Source organism: Typopeltis vanoorti, chromosome 11, assembly GCF_054136105.1.
Source record: "Typopeltis vanoorti isolate ZY-2024b chromosome 11, IOZ_Tvanoo_1.0, whole genome shotgun sequence".
Taxonomy (NCBI): Eukaryota; Metazoa; Arthropoda; class Arachnida; order Uropygi; family Thelyphonidae; genus Typopeltis; species Typopeltis vanoorti.
Window position 1 is genome coordinate 122,468,228 of NC_143559.1, and position 20,214 is coordinate 122,488,441.

General features: G+C 37.2%; 1 protein-coding gene across 1 annotated transcript in view; it reads right to left on the reverse strand.

Moving 5' to 3' along the window:
- Gprk1 (G protein-coupled receptor kinase 1) overlaps window positions 1-20,214 on the reverse strand; it is a 598,843-nt gene that overhangs the window by 350,392 nt on the left and 228,237 nt on the right. The window contains exon 4 of the mRNA XM_090400057.1: window positions 6,963-7,064. Within this exon, the coding sequence (XP_090256183.1) occupies window positions 6,963-7,064 (102 nt within the window). The remainder of the gene's footprint in view (window positions 1-6,962; window positions 7,065-20,214) is intronic.

Consider the following 20,214-nt stretch of genomic DNA (forward strand, 5'->3'; position numbering starts at 1 on the left):
AAAGGCCCTAGTGATTTGGATAGAAGATTGTTCACAAAATGGAATACCTTTAGATGGAAATGTCATCAAAGAGAAAGCATTACGGTTGTACAAACAGATTCAGGAAAAAGGAGCCAACAACATTGTGATCAAACAACAATTGTGATTTTTCTGCAAGCACAAGTTGGCTTACAAAATTTCTAAAAAGACATGTGTGTCATAATGTAAAAATAAAAGGAGAAGCTGCATCTGCAAGATCAGCTGGCTGGTAGATAATTTCTTTCAAAACTGTCTAAAATTATTGAAAATGGTGGCTACACTCCTGATCAAGTTTGGAACGCAGATAAGACCGGCCTTTTTTGGAAAAAAATGTCAAGTAGAACTTATATAATGACAACACAAAAACGTGTTGGGGGGGCTTTAAAGCAGCTAAGGATCATATGACTCTATTATTTTGCAGCAATGCTTCAGCAGATCATATATTAAAACCATTACTCATTAATCAATCCCTAAGACCACAGACAATGAACGGTATGGATTTTAACACATTACCAGTGCACTGGAAGGCAAACAAAAAAGGTTGGGGTTACAAAAGAAATTTTTAATGAAGGGTTCCATCATTATTTTGTTTCAGAAGTTAAACACTATTTGATGGGAAAAAATCTGGACTTTTTTTTATTGATTATAGACAATGCTCCTGGCTATCCTGTTTTAGAACATCTGAATGTGGAATTTTGTTTTCTGCCATCTAATATAATATCCTTAATACAACCACAGTGTGATAGCTATCTTCAAAACTTACCACATAAGAAGAACATTTCAATACATTCTGGATAAATTAGATAAGGATAATTTACTGACGTATGGAAGAAATTTTCTATTTTGGATTGCATCAAACTTGCTAAGTTGGCGTTATCGAATCAACTTTAAATGCATGCTGGAAAGCTACTTGTGAAAAAGAAAAATCCCTGTACCTTTCAATACAACTGAATATCCCAATATCATCAGATTAGCACATGCAATTGGCAGAGAAGGATTTAATAATTTTTAGTCTGCAGATATTGAAGAAATGATGGTGACAAGACTATTAGTGGTGAAGAAATAACAGCTGTCCTTGAGAATCTTGATGAAAAAGAAAAAAGTGATGATGATGAGATTCCACTCACTGCAAGATCAATTAAAGAAGGGCTTCGAATGGTAAATTGCACAGTCATTTTCTTACACATGATCGATATACTGAACGAGCTGAACAGTTTAAACATGAACTGAAGTCATGCATGGTGCGATATGAAGAATTTTCTTTAACAAAGATATATATGTATATACTTTAAATAAGTATTTAATAACTAATTTTAAAAAATATTCCATTAAAATTAAATAGAGTTTTATTCAATGATTTTCATATATTTTGTTTGAAAATAACTTATTGTTCATATCGGGTTTTCACATCTGGAACCATTCTTCTATATTTTCATATGCACTGTATTCTCTTTTTCATGGTTTTCATTTACATGTTTTTTTTCTAGAACCAATCTACCACGTAAATGGAGAATTTCGTGTATATCACCATACATTTTGAAGGAATGTGCCAGGGAGTTGGCATTTACCTTGACATATTTTTTTTTTAATTATGAGTCTTGTACTGGGTCGAGTTCCAAAGGAGTGGAAGGAGGGCAAAATTGTGCTAATTCATAAGGGAAGTGATAAAACTCAAACATCAAATTATAAGTCTATCCGTGTGTCAGATGTTATGATTAAGGTGTCAGAAAAGCTAGTGAGAACTAGGTTCCAGAATTGGATTGACAACAATGGTATTATCTTTGATGGATAGCATGGATTTGCTAAAGGGAGGTCACATTTTAGTAATCTGCTTATTACAATAAGGTGATGGCTTCATTGGACAGAGGAGAGAGAGATACACAATAGTATACTTAGATCTTGCAAAGGCTTTTGATAGATTATCGCATGATAAGTTGATAATCAAACTAGAGAGGATGGGATTGGATATTGGATTAGTGCACTGGATCGGAGACTGGCTATCCGATAGTTATCAGCAAGTTGGGTATGGGGAAGCAATATCCCAGAAGAGGAAAGTCACTAGTGGCATACTCCTGAGGCATGCCTCAGGGATCTGTTTTAGGGCCATTGCTGTTTAACCTATATATTAATGATAATGACAAAGATTTGTATGGGGATATTCAGTTGTTTGCAGATAATGCAAAGTTGGGCCGAACAACGAAGCGTAGAGAAAATGTTGTGGCCTTACAAAAAGATTTATGGGAATGGGGATGCCTGTTCAATGTTGCAAAATGTAAGGTTTTAAAATCTGAGGAACAAAGATGGGATGTAGAATTTACTCTTGGTGCTGATATATTGTTGGAGGTGGAGGAAATAAGAGATCTTGGGATGATAGTGGATAAGGATCTGAAATTTAGGGGACACACTGCCAAAATTGTGAGGACAACACAATGAATTCTGGGAGTGATGCAAAGGACTTGTAGAAATAAGAAGATTCTTGTTCCATTGTATAAGGCTCTGGTTAGGTTACACATGGATTACTGTGCACAGATTTGATCACCTGGTTTTCAAAAGGACGAAGAGATGTTGGAAAGGGTCCAGAGACGACTGACTAAGGTAGCTTCTGATTTCTGGAATGTCAAATATGAGGAAAGGTTGAGAAGATGCAATTTATAGAGTCTAGTGGATAGGAGGAAGAGGGGGGGGTGATATGATAGTAAGGGGTTACTATCATATCACCCCTCTACGAGTTACTACAAGTTAGTAAGGGGTTGTTATACGATCAGTGTTGGAGAGGTTTTACAGAAAATGGTGGGAGATCAAGGGAGAACCAGAGGTCATCCTTGGAAGCTATATATAAAGGAGGGCGTGAGAAGTAGGTTTTTTTGCATGCAGAGTTGTGAATGATTGGAACGCTTTGCCTGAGAGGATGGTGTCTGCAGAGGATATGAGTGTGCATAAGGTGTGGTATGATGAGCTGTGTGTACAACAAAAGAACCTCCTAGATGAGTCTTTGACTCCATGGGGTGTTAGAATAATAATAATAATAGTAATCAGAAATAAAAAGAGGAAAAAAAAAACTTTAATGATGTGTTATTCTAATCAAATTTTCCCGTATTTTTCATAAGGATAGGCAGTCATTTTGATTCAAGTCAGGCAGTGAAGCATGGCATTAGCAGTCTCCTTAAATAAGCATTCAAATTTGTATCGATATCTATGTAGAAGGTGTGTTTCAGGCCAAAGAATGTTGTGTTCTGTCTATTCTGTGTTGACCTAATCCAGATTTATCAGACTTTTGTAGAAAATATATGTTCTTGTGTTCTTTTTTCTATTGAGCAACCAGTTTATCCGAAGTAGGAAAGATGGCAGTCACATGGAACTTGGAATACTCCTGGAAGAGACATAGGAGAGCATTTATCTTTAGAAGAGGGGAAATATATTGAGAGTTTATTAATAGGAATAAAAGTTGCTTCTAAATCATATTCATTCAGAATTCTTGAAATTGGTTCTGAAATGCCGGAGATGTATGGATTGGAACATGATGTATTGATTCCTTGTTGTTTAGGTTAGGTTTGTAGGAGTCAAACAGATGTTGTGTAGTCCTTTCTGAGAAGCCATTTAATTTCATATATTGTTTGATATTTGAGAGTTCTTCTTGTAAATGGGGAGTTGAACAATTAGTCTTCATCTCATCTTCTTTTTTACCCTCTTTTACCTTGCGGTGTCAAGGGTTTATTAATCATCAGACCTCAAACCATTCACAGGATAAGGTGGTCAGCCCTACGCCCCGGTGTATCCTATGCCCTTAGTGTTGAGTTCTTAAGGCTGATTTGCCTGCATTGCAGGATAAAAAACCCCAGGATAAACTGGGGAAAAAAAACCTACTGCCCACGCCCAAGACCAGCTAACTAGGCTATGGCTGAGGAAGATCCTTAAGCTCCTCACATCGTCAATGGGAATTGAACCTAGGACACTCCTTCCCCATGCATATGGTTACGAAGCGCATAGCCACTAGGCTAACTGTGCAGACAACAATTAGTCTTAGCTCATCAAATTAAACACTTTATGATTCTTGTCTTCTGAGACGGATGATGTGCAGATTGTTGAAGAATGTGGAGTCTAATGAAAGTGGGTTTTCTACAACTGATATCATCAAATTACTGGATGGTGAGCAGATGAGAAGAATGTCTAGAAACGATAATATGTATCTTTCAATTTCCATAGTGAATTTGATACAAGGATGTAAAGTATTTATAGTAGCTAAAAACGTTGGTAAGGTATTTATATTGTGAGGCCATACCAAAGAATACAGTGAGTTTACTAATCTGCTCAAATTTTATAACATTGTAATGGCTGAGTTAGATAAAGGGAATGGATACAATGTGATTCTGTTGGAGTTTCTAAGACATTTGATAGGATGCCACATGAAAGGCTGTTACATAAACTTGAGAATATGGGATTGCAATATAAACTGTTGCTGACAGATGGTGGAAGTGAACCTATCAAATTTAAGTTGACCAGTGGTATATTCCAGGGATCAGTCCTTGGACCATTGGTGTTCAATCTAGATTAAGGATATTGGGAAGGACATGATGACAGGAGAAGTTTAATTGCTTGCTAATGTTGCAAAGATAGATAGGGCAATCAGTAATGCTACTACTACTACTAATGCTACAGCACTTACAGAATTATTTCATTAGGTGGATAAAATGACATTTTTTTTTTTTTTTATCTACAGCTGTTTCAGAACTTTTTTTAATCTATAATTTGGTATGCACAATGATCTGGTAGAAGTTTATACATTTTTTTTTTATCATATTCTGTTCCATTTACTATAGCAGTTGCATTACTTTCATATGCTTTGGTTATAATAATCTGGCCTTAATAAATGTAAGCTCTACATCATATATCAAACTAGCAATTCTCATCCATTTATCCTAAGGAAAAACTCCGTCCTTTATCACATTTCCTTCAGCAAATTTTAAAAGGCTGGTAGCTTGGCCAGATAAGCAGGACTGCCATTTGAATGTTTCTAAGTTCAAGGTTTTACACTTCTGAGTTCAGAAACATAATGCTTTGAGTGTATTGGTGGAACTGTTCTCCAGGAGGTAGATGATTTATTTATTTATTTTATTTTATGTTTGCTTAATATTTGGGGGAAGCCTGTGTAGCCTTGTGGGAATGACATTTTGCATTCATAGCACTCGACTGCTCAAAATAAAATCATTCTGGCATGATTGTAGCCATTGACCAGAGGCACTTGGTCTAAGCTTTTATCTGGACAGCTCCTGAGTAAGTCAATCTCTGGCACTTGCAAGCAAGTATTTTCTTCAGAAACCTGGGTTTTTCATCTTGTTAATTCAAGAAAATCGAATGTAGGACTCATACTATTTCAGAAAATAATATATGGTGTTAGGGACCATGAGATTGTGGTAGTTGTATGCCATACAATCAAGCGCCTCCGTAGCGCAATTGGAAGAACGACGGTATATTGCGCCCTTCGATTGGAATAGGCCTAAGTTCGATTCTCGTCACGACAGGAGGATTCTTTATCTGGACGATTTCAATCGAAGGTGAGTTAGCCGATCTCATACGAAGGTAGAAGGGTTTTTTTCTCCAGGAAACTCGGGTTTTTCATTCCGCATACAGACAAATCGGCCCTTCAGAATACATGCAATTTACAGACATAGAATACCAGTTGTGGTGGGCGGTAGATGGCGTTGATGGAGATGATTCGTAGTAGAGATTTGGTGTAATGGTTGAGACAGTTGTAGGTGTCCTCCCACGATGAGTCTTCAGACTCCTTGGAGTTGTCAGGAATAATAATAATAATAATAATAAAATGCTCCTTTCACCAGATTCCACTTAAAATGATTGATATTCCAGTCTGCTATCTCTGATTGGCTAAAGATGGAGATTTGGGGAATGGAGGGAGTGATGACTGACAGGGCTCAGAAGTTTCAAGATCCAATAACAACAGGACTCTAAGTAGCTTTTATGATGATAGTATGGTATTTTAAAGTCTTTAATTCCCTGTTCAATTTGTTATGATATCTAAATAGAACTCCAGGTTATTAGAAGTATGCAGAAGCGATTACTGTTCTAGCAAATTTGACTGTTTTTCTAATGAAAAAGAGCATGTACCATTAAATTTAATGGTGCATGCTCTTGCATAATCAAATACTCCTAATCTCTTTCTGTCTTCCCATATTCTTTCTACATAAACATTAACTAGTCCAAATGAATTTTTTTAAAGAAATCATCTCTTATCTAGTCTTTTCAACTTTTCTTTTGATCTTTTCTTCCTCAATATTCATTTCAAACACTCTTCTTGATATAATACTTATTTAGTAGCCATTATTGACAATGCTAATTAGTTTAGTCATATTTTAATTTGGCACAGTGAAATGTAGGATTAAATTCTGGTCTTGCTGTATATGTAATCTCCAGTAATCTTGATAAAGAAAGTCAAAACATTAAATAATTTTTATTCAGATAATAATTGTTCCACAAATCACTTATAATGAACACTGCGTGAGTTTATATATTTGGCTGTAAAATGAGAAATAATTATAGCAGACATCAAGCAATGATATTTTTTTTCATCATACAGTGAAATTAATTCTTCTTTAACACTAAAAAAATTAGTGCCATAATCAACGGCATAATTACTAGATACTGTTCCTGTGTAGATGAATGAGAGGTTAAGAATAAAAATTAACAGTCTATCTTAACACCACAAAATCCATTAGTACGTGAGTGGCAAAAAAATGTCTTGCAAATTATTCTACTGAAAATGGAATAATTCATAACCACCAGTTCAAGTATCAGATTAATCTTCAGTCATGGCTGATGAAACTAAAAATCTAGATGCAAATTTTCAAGCGAAATTAAATACAATACATCTCATGTTCTATAAAAAAAAACTTAAATGCACTGTCTATCACAAAAGGTTTTAGACTTACATGGGTGTGTGAGAGTAGTTCTTTCATTATAAAATTATCATAGATTTCTCGTGCTGCTTGTCGCCGCTCTTCTATCGTTTCTAATTTTTCATACCTCTTTATCTGAAATGAAATGTACTCTTAGAATTCAGATCATTAACAGACTTTTTCTAATTAAATATTTTTACTTAAATTATACTTATAGAAAATATAAAGGGGAAAAATAATGCATTTAACAAACTTATGCTGATGGTTTCATTTTGCAGGGCTACTGTACCTGCCTGTTACAATTATGAACTGCATAATCAATTAGTAAGATGCATTATTTTGTATAATGGTACATGTTCTTCAAAGCACGGTATTTTTCAGATGATGTCAATGAAGTATATACAAACATGGATGCATGAAATATGATTTTATGTGCTGAAATCAATTTGAAAAAGCATGAGAGACCACATATAGGATATTAAATAAACTGAGTATTTGTGCCTCTTTATCAACTCTGCAAAATGATGATAAATAAAATTTAGATCATTCTTATGGGTGATATGAATTCCAAAGTTAGCAGAAGCAATGATGATGATGAAAGAACAATAGGTAATGAAGTGTATGGCGAAAGAAATGAGAATGGTGAATAACTAGTAGCTTCCTGTGAAATGAAAATTCAAAGAAAGTATGTATGAGGAAGCTTATTTAAATATAAAGAAATAGATAAAATTATTATTATGAAGGCGTCTTAAAGACCCATTATGGATAGTCATCATCATCATCAACAATTCTAATGGGCACTTAAGCTCCCCAACCTTCTAAGTATTCTTGGATTTTGTAACCCTACTTCTAGGATAAGGTGGTTAATCCTATGGCTATAAGTACTTTGTATGCAAATTGCATGTGTTCTACTGGCTGGTTTGCCTGATTACAGGATGAAAAATATGAGTTTTCAGGGCAGGGGGGGGGGGATCCTGCTACCTCTGTATGAGACTGGATAATTCATATTCAACTAAAAGGCCTGAAAACAGTTCTTCATATCTTAGACAGGATTCAAACTCATCTCTTTCCAATTGAAGGACATCACCAAAACTGACTGCACTATGGAGGCTCTTATGGATAGCCAACACTAACCATCATTCACACAATTCCCATCATACCCCTCCCCCATAGAGCACTCATGACTTCTGGCAATTCATTTCACTTATTCACCACTCTTCAAGCAAATATTCTAGTCTTCATATCATACTATCCAAACTCTTACAAATTTCTAGTTGTGATTCCATGCTCTCTCGATCCTGTTATGTATTGAAATATTCTCTCTTCATCTAGTCTATAAAAACATATATAAGCACCCCACCCCCCCAAGAAACTTATATGTTTCTATCATGCCCTCTTTTTTCAGTCTATCTACCTTTGTAACTTGCAAACCATCAGTCTATCCTCCATAGTGCAGTCAGTTTTGGTAATGTCCTTCACCTCAGAATCCTCTCCACTTCCTTATCTACCAAGAAATGAACATGAACTCAAGAGGATTCACAAAACGAGGAGTAAGGGTGTAATAATTGAATGGTGTTACAAAAAGTCCCCCCCCCCACAATTACATATGTAGATTTGTATTATAGTGCTTTTGTGTGATAGCCAGACTGGATATAATCATTGTACTGTGGTACTAAAAGTTAATTTCAGTTGTTATTTTGATTAATGTTGAAGTGCTAATTAACATTACAAAAATGGCAGCAGTGGTGTACAGAAGTGCATGCAAGCAGTGTGGAAATCTCAATTCAGAGATCGAGCTTTTCCCCTGGACTTTTTACAGTGGATAAGATGACAATTGTTTTATGTATGCATCCATAAACATTAAAGATTTATGGAGATTAAAAATTGAATGATAAAAAGGAGTGTATTATAGCATGTGAGAAGTGCGATGAAAGGTTAGGATGTTCGAAAAATGAGAACAGTTTTACCAGGCATAATTAGAAAATGGATGGAAGTGCTTGCAGCAGTAATAATAGAAATGCCATGGAAGAGCTTAGGTAATGGTCATGAGTCAGGTTTAATGTATGGAGGAGGAAATTGAACATTTAAAGAAGAGAATGATTAATATAAATGATAAGGAGGTTAATAAGAAGAAGCAAGTATCTAAAGATGATAGGGTTGCTTTATATGATGACTTAATCATTAAGGGTGTGGTAAAAATACAAGACATGTTTTATGTATGCATCCATAAACATTAAAGATTTATGGAGATTAAAAATTGAATGATAAAAAGGAGTGTATTATGGTACAATAAAATGAATATCAGATGCTTTGCATAGAAGAAGGAGGAATGGGTATCAGAATTAGTGGTAGTGGTGGGTGCAAACAACTTGGATAGTGAGACAAAGAATGTGGAAAGGGATATGAAGAAGTTGTTGCAGGAAGTAAAGGATAATAGTGTTATTTGGAAAGTGGTTAATTTGTTGCCCAGATATGATAGCAGTGAACTGAGAAGGAGAACAATGATACTGAATGACAAGATGGCTGAAGTGTGTTAGGCAGAGATGTCAATTTGTGAATGTATGGAATGAATTAAAAGGGAGGTCAGAATGGCTCAAAGCTGATTGAATTCTACAGCTGCCTTTTTGCCTTGCATATTTGGAACAGATTATCTAATGTGTTGACTATTCCATTACTTACAACAGAACAGGTTATTTATTTTTTTTACAGTACCCACCATCTGTCAGCAATGGGAAGAGAATTTTGATTTTTATAATTAATGAATTAAAATACCATTTATTATTATTATTATTATTCGTGACACCTCCAAGGATTCCAAAGACTCATCGTGGGAGGACACCTACTGTACAACTCTCCTTCTCCACTAATACACAGAACCTCTATTACCAATCACCTACATCAACGCCATCTACTGCCCACAACCACCACCACCACAGCTAGTATTTTTTGTTTGTAAATTGTGTGTATTCTGAATGGCCAATTTGTCTGTATGCAGGATGAAAAACCCAAGTTTCTGGGAGAAAAACCCTGCTACCTCCATATGAGATCAGCTAACTCACCTTCGATTGAAAAAGTCCATATAAAGATTCCTCCCGTCATGACGAGAATTGAACTTAGGCCTTTTCTAATCAAAGGGCACAATGTACCGTCGTTCTTCCAATTGCGCTACAGAAGCGCTTTGATTTTTTTAATTTATGGAAGGTTAGAAAGAAACATTGTAGGAGATATCAAATTTTTGGCTAGGTGGTGTTGACCACCCACATTTTATGCAATATTCACCAGGGAGGGAGATAACATTCTATCTATTTTTTGCTATGAGAGGTTTTTTAAGTAGTTCCATTCTCTTAATTCAATGTGATCTTATATTCAATTGCAGGGATGAATGGAGAGCAATCCCAGGCAGAGGACAACTCAAAGCAGTTAAGGCTAACCACCAGGGTATCAGTCATCTTTGTGCTTTAGTTTCAATTGGTCTTTTGGTCGCTCATCTATATGAGATTAGTGAAAAAGGAAAACTGATAGCCTTTGGCTACATGATGATATAAAAGAGCTGATACATTTTTTCTATCTCTCATACTATCTATCTGTCTTTTCTTTCTCCTAATACTATCATGCTCTCTGGCATACCTATACTAACTACTCTAGGCCTATGATGAGCACCCCTTTACTTTTTCACCTGATAAAGGTCAAAACCAGTCTGGATAGTGACATTATCCATAATGCTATGCATTATGGCACTGATAACTATATACACATCCATTAGCTAATACTTTTTTTAAGCAAATTTCACTTTAGTACTTTTTTTAATACAGTACTGTAGTTGCAATAAATGAATGTGTTTTCTTCTTTATACTGATCATGATTGAGATGAGTATCAGCTTGCATGTTTGAAGTTAGCATTAAGCTGATCTGACAATGACACTGGTTAGTTGTATGTATTGATTTATTCTTGTATTAGAAGTGGACTAACATTTCATAACATTTGATACCTCACCACTGCAAAAGAACGCGAAACACACATCACACAAAGGCATGATAAGTAAATTCCTGAAATTCACACAAACTCTTCTAGAATGCTGTTCTTATTGTCATCCCATGACACTGGATGTCAGAAATATCAGAAAATCTATGTCTTTTTAAGGCATTCTCCAGTCTTGGGAACAGTCAAAAGTTAAAAGGATTAAGTTTCATGAATACAGAGAATGGTCCAATTATGTGGCTGATTTTTATGTAGTAACTGGAAGATAGCTATTGTATCATACAGAGGGGAACATTTGCTGGATGATCCAATTATTCAGTCAGAGCTCAGGTCTCTTCTTAAGAACAGCTTCATGTAACCTTGCCAGCACTTCTAAATAACAATGATGGTTCACTGTTTGTCCTTGTTTAATGGAATCAAAATGGGCTACTATAGGCCCTTACTATCGAAAAAACAAACAAGCATTGTCTTAATCTGTAATCATGACATTCATCTTCCCCTGCTGCCCATACATGAGAGGTCATGGACCTATAAGTACATTAGTGCTGTATCTGGGGTGCAAGTGAACCCTCCGATACAACACCGAATAGAAGTTTACTGACATGTTTTTTTTTTTTTTTTTTTTTTTAAAGAGTTGCAAGTTTGAAATTTGCTGCTCTTGCAGTAACAGATGCAACAGAAAGTGGAGGAATGAGTTCAGTAGAATAGATACAGAGCTGAAACACTACATTTGTGAGAGAGTGGTTGAAGTGAATCTGTAAGAGAAGGAATTGTCTATGATCTGAATTGCTCTACTCTGGCCAGAATCAAGAATTTTTAGAGAGATTTTAGGTACTTCATCCCAAAAATGTGAGCAGTATTCTAAGCATGGGCAGATTTGAGATTTGTAAATTGTTAAAAGTTGGTTGGGTGTAAAATAGCATCTTGAACAAAAGAGAATGATTAGTTTTTAGGATGCTGAAGAAGTTACTGCAGAGATGTGTTTGTGCCAGAAGAGGCTGGAGATGAATGTTAGTCCAAGCAGAGAGATCTCATCTTGTCTGGTGAAAGTAAAAGATTATGTCTAATTTTGAAGAAAATTATGGTTTCCAATGCATGCTTTAGCATTTTTGTTTAAGGGTCATATTTTTGTTCATTTTTTGTTCAAGGGTCATAAACAGTAATAACTATCAAAAACAGTTAGCTGTGAAGAAAAATCAGAACAAGATTAAGTTGCTGCTTTTGATCTTCACTCAAAATTCATTGAACGATCTTTGCAAAGATTTCTCTCATGCCCAAATCATCTATCGAAATCTTCCTCACTATTTCTCTATCTAAATTTAATTTTTATGCCATTACTGTAAACTTATTGTCTGTTGGATCACACAAAACTCTGTACTCTGTCCACAATTTCACACATTCGAGGAGTTTGTGGTTGCCCAGTTCTTTTGTTCTGTCTTGTCTCTCTCTTTAAATATCTTATGCCACTCAAACACACTAGGCTTTTTCATAGCATCTTCAAACATGAGCTACACTTACATGTCTAGAGTTTCACTTGCACTCTTAGCACAAAACTTGATACTAATGACCTATTTCTAAATTCTAGTAATTTATTTTTCCACTGAAAGCAACAACTCAAGGAAATGGCACAGACAATATTCAAACATGCATAGTCACATGATTCTGCCTAACTTACGATATATGTGCGATAGTATAAGACCATTCCTGGAATTTAATTGCCACACCTTCTGTATATGGAGTGGCATAGGAAAACTTTGGAATGAAAGGTAAGTTGACAAGGCCAGTGGCAGAATATTTTACCAGTTACTGAAATTACAACACTATAAAAGGTGCTTAGCTATGAATTTGGCAAGGTGACTAAAAGCCAACTTACACTGCTGTGTGTGTGGGGGGGGGGGGGGCATACATACATAAATGTTGTAAGAATATTAAAAAAAACAAGCATAATTTTATAATAACCATTAAATTGGCATCAGTTCACTACTTGTTTAAGCAGTATTATTCCAAGTACTCATACAAGAGAGGCACTCCACACATTTCACCACTTCAACCAGTACTTAATTCACTATCCCCACAAAATGATACCTACAACTAGGGTTGTAGCAAGGCATCCTTTATTTCAAAGGACAATTCTTTATTTTAACCAAGCTGTCCTTGAGTGAAATGTGAAAGGCTTCAATTTGTTCTCTACTTTCATTTTTCGATGCCTCTGCCTTATAATTTCAGTGATAATAGAAATAGAAAAAATATGAAGAATATGGTCTTAGTAACCATTTAGATCATTTTTTTTTTTTTAAATGCTGATGAAAGTGCAGATGGAATGTTCGAGTGCATAAAAAATTCAATGAGTAATTCAGGATTGGGTTGGAAAAGTGTATTTAGTTTCAGTGCAGACAATGAAATTGTAACTCTTTTCGGCTATGACACAATATGGGATGTAATATCCCTTCACTTAAATAAGTTTATATGTCGCCGAATTGAAGCCTTTGGCTCTTCATATAATTAATAATTTATTAATTATTAAACACCTTCTTGGCAATTCTCATAGTAGGGTATATGTAAGTTCTGTTTGCTACAAACTTGGTATTTCTAGGTCTATGTACTCACTGATGAGACCTCAATAAAGGTTGAAACCGGTCTGGGTAGTGACCTTCTCTCACTCATAATGTAGAACAGTAATACAGCTCCTAGGAGCTGGGTTTCACATTATGGGGAAATATCAAGAATAGTGATCGGAACTTGCTCCACCCTTACCATGAGTTGCCTCAGTGTTGCACTTCCTAAAGGGTCAGTTGTAACACTATCAAGGTATTTGCTTATGCTTGGACTCGCCAAACTTTATATATTTACTATATTCGGCATGAAACTCTTTGAGTTTCTTATTCGGCTATGAAACAATATGGGATGTAATATCCCTTAACTTAAATAAGTTTATATGTCGCCGAATTGAAGTCTTTGGCTCTTCATATAATTAATAATTTATTAGGACACCTTCTTGGCAATTCTCATAGTGAGGTATATGTAAGTTCTCTTTGCTACAAACTTGGTATTTCTAGGTCTACCTACTCAACAGCTACCTACCAGAAGTCTATTGCCAGAAGTCCCTATTTTCCAGCGACCCTGAGAGAGAGAGAGTTCCATGTTCCAGAATCCAGTCATTATTTTTTTTCCTTCTACTGTTGTCTAATTTTGCCTTGTGCCTGTTTTGCAATCTTCCGCCTCTAGCTAGTCTAGCAGGAGATTTCGGCAAACAGGGAATGCTTGGTCCTGGTTCTGAAGGTCCTTCCTTTCTGGGATTTAGTTTTTTTTCTCTAAATCATGATTTCTTTTTCATCGCGAGTCAGGACCTTGGCATCAAAGCAGACGCCGACACACTGAAGAGGATATTTGCGAAAGCTCTTAACGAAGCAGTAGGGGCAGAAAATATAGTTGGCTTTACCCCTTATGGGGGCAGGCAGGTTCCAGGTAGTAGTAAAGAATGTGGAAACCAGGAACAAGTTAAGTAAAGGCCTAGAATGTCAAGGGAAATTTTTTTTCCCCTTTGTAGTAGGAAGTGTTTTCAAGACAATAAGAATAGAGAAGTTCCCTGCAGAATATCTGGAGGGTAGAACCGAAATAATCAACAAAGTGTTTTCGAAACAAGGAGTCATACACGACGTAAAAATCACTAACAATACAGACTTCCCCGACTGGAAGACTGGCGAGGTAACTTTTCCGTATGGAAACGAACGCCGAAGTCCCCAATTTTATCTTTCTAGGCTCTGCCAGGGTAGTAGTTAACTACCCTGGAATTAAGAAACAGTGTTATAAGTGCGGTTCTCTGGAACATCTAGGTAAAGACTGCCCCAAGAACAAATGCAGGAACTGCATGGCAGCAGGACATGCCCTACCACAGTGTGAGGCACACTGCCTTAAATGTGGCACCATAGATCACAAAGTAGACACCTGCCCATCCAGAAACCAGGCAGAAAGGATGGGAGGTGCTATCACGCCAGCCATAGTAACACCAGCAGTAAATATTAATGACACAGAATGGGAAGACTTCCCAACCCTGCAGGCTGCACATAACACAATAGCAACAGGGAATCAAAAACGCAATAAGAAGGGAGCGCCCGTAACTAAGAATGCAGAAACGACCAGCAAAGAAAGAACAGAGGAAGAAGAAACAGCCAAGGATCAAGCCGCCACCACAGAAATCGCAGTGGAAGAAATAAAGGAATGCAACCAACAAGAAACTACCACTTTAGATACAGAGAAGGAAAACGAAGCAGAGGAAGAATGCGAAATGGAGGAAGAAATGGAAACTACTAAGGAAGAAAGTACACAAAAGTGGTCACGAAGTCCTGAAGAAGGGAACATTAAAAAATCAAAACCAGGTAACACAACCTCATCGGAAGAATCAGAAGCTGATGAAATGGAGACCAAAACAACAATACAGGAAGAGGCTGAAGAATTTTCTGTAGAAGAAATCAAACTAGTTATGGGTGAAAATATGTTTAATAATGGGATTGCAATAATAAAGAAATGGAGAGGACCCATCGAATCCACAGACAGTGTATTCTTAACAATGTACAGAGAAGATGGGCCAACGTTCCTCCTTCGGAAAGGAATTATAAGTATGAAATGGAAGGATATCTATATCGAGGACATAGCCACGGCCGTGCCCAACCAGGTAGCGGGTCATCTGGGCATGACAGAGGTCGAGAGTAGGTACTTCTGCAGAACTTTGAGAAAGTTAACAGAATCAGAGATCAAAGAAGACACCGAGTGGTTTGGACGTAAATACTTCCAAAGGTTACGACAGCTAGGAAAGTTGAGTTAATTCACGCAGGAGGGGGTAAAAAAAAATAAAAAATAAAAAAATTTGCTTGCCCCAACAGGTTTATGATTATTAGTCCACAAAGAAGGGGATAGACCTGAGAACCCGGGCTGCGAAGACTTACATCGAGGTGGTGCAGCTCCTTGTGGGCTGCATCACTCGGGCCAGGTTCTTCCCCCAACTCTCGGTTCTCTGGTTGATAAAGTCCACCTCAATACGGATCCTGCTATCACAGTTTTTTTTTTTTTTCAGTTGTAAGGCATAGTTTAAGAATAATCTAAGTTCCAAATTTTAACAGACATTTTTCTTTTTTTAGGGGTTATGAGATGACGTCTCCAGACACCTGGATTAATGTAATCTAAAGTTATGTTTTTCGGGTAAAGTGAAGTGTAAATTTTAAGGTTTTTTTTTTTTTTTTTTTTAGAACAGGTGTAAGGAGATTATGTTTTACAGACCTTTTAGCCACAACCTCTGGGTTATACAGCTAAACAGGTTGACCGAGGCCTCTTTTTACCTCCTACTATCCTACTCTACCTTTCTTTAACTTCCTCTAGCAATCTTTATACTCCAAAGGCCGATGATGAAAGACATGAACTCCCATTCTACCTACTCACTGATGAGACCTCAATAAAGGTTGAAACCAGTCTGGGTAGTGACCTTCTCTCACTCATAATGTAGAACAGTAATACAGCTCCTAGGAGCTGGGTTTCACATTATGGGAAAATATCAGGAATAGTGATCGGAGCTTGCTCCACCCTTACCATGTTGCACTCCCTAAAGGGTCAGTTGTAACACCATCAAGGTATTTGCTTACGCTTGGACTCACCGAACTTTATACATTTACTATATTCGGCATGAAACTCTTTGAGTTTCTTATTCGGCTATGAAACAATATGGGATGTAATATCCCTTAACTTAAATAAATCCTTATTCTAAATATTAAGAATTTAAATGAAGATGTAATTAAAGCAAACTGACATGCTCACATTATTCATAATTTAGCTAAATATGCTTTTGGTAATTTAGATATTCATGTAGAAAATACTGTCTTGAAAATATATGGTCATTTTTTCTGTTTCAGCTAAATGAAGGGACAACCTTAAAGAATTCAATGAGTTTACCAAACCAGTGTGTAAGGATATTTTAAGGAATGTATTAACTAGATGGCTTTCTTTGCAACCATGTACGGAATGAATTTTGCTCTCACAGAAGGCTTTGAGCCTTTATCTTATAAGCAAACTAAAAGACTGTTCCAAATAGCTTTTTAAAATCCTTCAAATTAATGAAACTTCAACCCTTTAATTATAGAATTAGATTTTTTTTTTCAAAGTATTTTATAAAGCTGCATTAAAATATTTAGTAAAGAAATTAAATTTTAATGAAAATATCCCTTTTTTGAAAATCAGCAAATTAACCTTTAAAAATAGTTTTTAACTATGACTTATTTGTTGGGGTAGCAGAATATTTTAAATTAATAACAAAATCTAAAATTGGATATGAATGATTTATTTGATGCGGTTTCAGTACTAAAAATACATTATGAAACTGTGTCAACCTCTGAAAAATTTAAAACTTGTTCAAGTACTCCAAGTCAGTGACATTTAATTTTGAAAAATGTTCATTTTAAGCCTTCAGATATTTTCAAGGTCATTTCATGTTTTTTCAGTGTCAGAGACTTTGGTAAATTGAGAAAGAATATTTAGTGTAATGAACTCAAAGTGGAGGAATAAGTGAAATAGGTATTCAGTTTCTTGAATGAAAAAGTCAACTAATGATCTAGTTCAATTTTAAAGATAACAGCTTAGAGATTTTTCTGATAAAATTAAAAATGATGCCAAAGTTCTGTTCTTAAAGGCTGCTTAAAGTGGTACAAAATCTTTTCAATCTGAAAGATTTCTAGCTAATAAACAAGTATGATTTTTTTTGTTTTTTTTTTCACCTATCTAAAATTATTTTTGCTCGATGTTGATTAATGCAGATGCTGCTTTTGACAGGGTGGCAGACATGGAATCAGTCCTGCTAATGGGTGACTTCAGTGCACATGTTGGAACAGATGATCAGACATAGAGGGGTGTGGTTGGGAGGAACGGCGCCCCGACCTTAACGCGAATGGGTTGAAATTATTGGACTTCTGCTGTACTAACAGCTTGTCCATAATAAATACCTTCTTCCAGCATCGAGAAGTCCATAAGTATACCTGGTACAGGGATACACTAGAACAAAGGTCCCTGATTGACTTCTTTATAGTCTCAGCAGACCTATTTTCCTCAGTGTTGGACGTTCGTGTGAGAAGAGGGGCAGAACTGTCAACTGACTGACCACCACCTTGTTGTGTGCACGCTACGGCTTCAGAAACCAGATGCTACCATCAACGCTGGTAGGCCTAAGGAGCTATACCACGTGAAATGGGAGGCATTGGAAAATTAGGCTGTGAGGAAGAATTTTGCAGATGACATTTTCTCTAGGTTCAAAGATATTCCCAAGCATACTGCAGATGTTGAGGAGAAGTGGAAGCTGTTCAGAACAGCTGTCACTGCCTCTGCACTCTCATGCTGTGGCAGAAGGCTCGGCGTGGCAACGGGCAGTGAGAAAAGCACACCTTGGTGGAACCAAGAAGTCCAAAAAAACTGTCCAGGCAAAAAAGGAGTCCTACCTAACATGGCTTAGGGTCAGGTCACCCGAGATGCGTTTGCAGTATGCTGAGGCAGACAGCAGAGCAGAAGGCTTGGGAATCCTTTAGAGAAAGATTAGACTCATCTTATGCAAATGCAAACAAAGTATTCTAGCAGACCATTCGCCGCCTTCAAGGGAGGAAATCGTGCACAGCAATGGCAATTAAGGCCTCTGATGGTGCACTTTTAACAACCGAGAAGGATATCCTCCACAGATGGAGGGAATACTTTGACAGCCTTCTTAACCCAGGTGGTCCAGCAGTTATGGACATCCAAGAGGTGCAGATCAGGGCAATGACTAGTCTCACAGCAGAAAAGGTCCATTTAGCAATAAAATCGCTAAAATTGGACAAGGCTGCTGAGGATGATGAAATTCGGCCCAAAATGCTAAAAGCCTTAAATCGACAGGGTGTTCTCTGGCTGATTCAAGTGTGTCAGGATGCTTGGATATCTGGGCAAGCACCAAAGCAATGACAGACAGGCATAATAATACCAGTCTTCAAGAAGGGAGACCAGAAGGATTGCAGTAACTATCGTAGCATCTCTCTGCTCAGCCTGCCTGGGAAAGTGTATGCTAGGTGCTTGGAAAGATGGTGCAGGAGCATAGTTCAGTCAAAGTTCTAGGAAGAACAATGTGGCTTTCATCCTGGTAGAAACACAACTGACCAAATCTTCACTTTAAGGCAAGTCTTGAAGAAATCTTGGGAATATGCCAAGAATGTCTACACATGTTTTGTGGACTTGGAGAAGGCATATGGCCGGGTTCCTCGGGATAAACTTTGGCAAGTAGTACAGGAGTATGGAGTGGATGGCCAACTATTAGCTGCCATCAAGTCCCTGTATGAATGCCCAGAGTTTTGTGTCAGGGTAAACAGCACAAAGTCTCAACCTTTCATGGTCTCCGTTGTCTCCGCCAAGGGTGTGTTCTGTCACCCCTCCTTTTCATAATATTTATGGACTGGATTGATAGGCACAACCGAGGCAGTGAGTGTGTCAGAATTGGAAGATGTAGCATTGGACGTCTGCTTTTTGCAGATGACCTAGTTCTGCTTAGCTCTTCCACAGATGACCTCCAGCAGACCTTGGATAGGTTTGTAGCTGTTTGTGCAGATGCCGGAATGAAGATCAGTGTGGCCAAAACTAAAACATTTGTGGTCTCAAGACAACCATCCCAGTGCACTCTACATGCAAGTGGAGTCCCAATGGGACAGGTGGAGAAGTTTAAATACCTTGGGTCCATATTCACGAATGATGGAAAATGGGACGTAGAGCTAGATACTCGAATTGGCTTAGCAAGCTCAATATTGCGGGAGCTTGGCCGTTCAGTAGTATTGAAGCAGGAGTTAAGCCAGAAGGCAAAGCTGGCTGTCTTCAATATAGTCTATGTCCCCATCCTTAGCTATGGTCATAAGAGTTGTGTAATGACTGAAAGAATGCGGACACGAATCCAAGCGGCTGAAATGAGGTTCGAGGGGTTGCGGGGCTGACAAGACTCGACAGGGTCAGAAGCTCTGCAATTTGGGAAACCCTCAATACTCAACCGCTGCTTCTCCGTGTTGAAACCGTGCTGCTTCTCCCTCAGCAGGCCCTCTTTGCCAAGCCAGAGGGTGGGAGGCCACGTGGAAGGCCAAGGACTCGCATGATAGATTATATCCAAAACCTTGGGTGGACACGTTTGGGAATCCCACCAGAACACCCGAGCTTTGGCAGAGGATCGTAACCATTGGAAGTTCCTCTTGCAGCTGTTGCCCCCACAACCCAATTAGGAAAGGTGGGCCTTGAAGATGTATGTATGTTGATTAATGTATTATTATT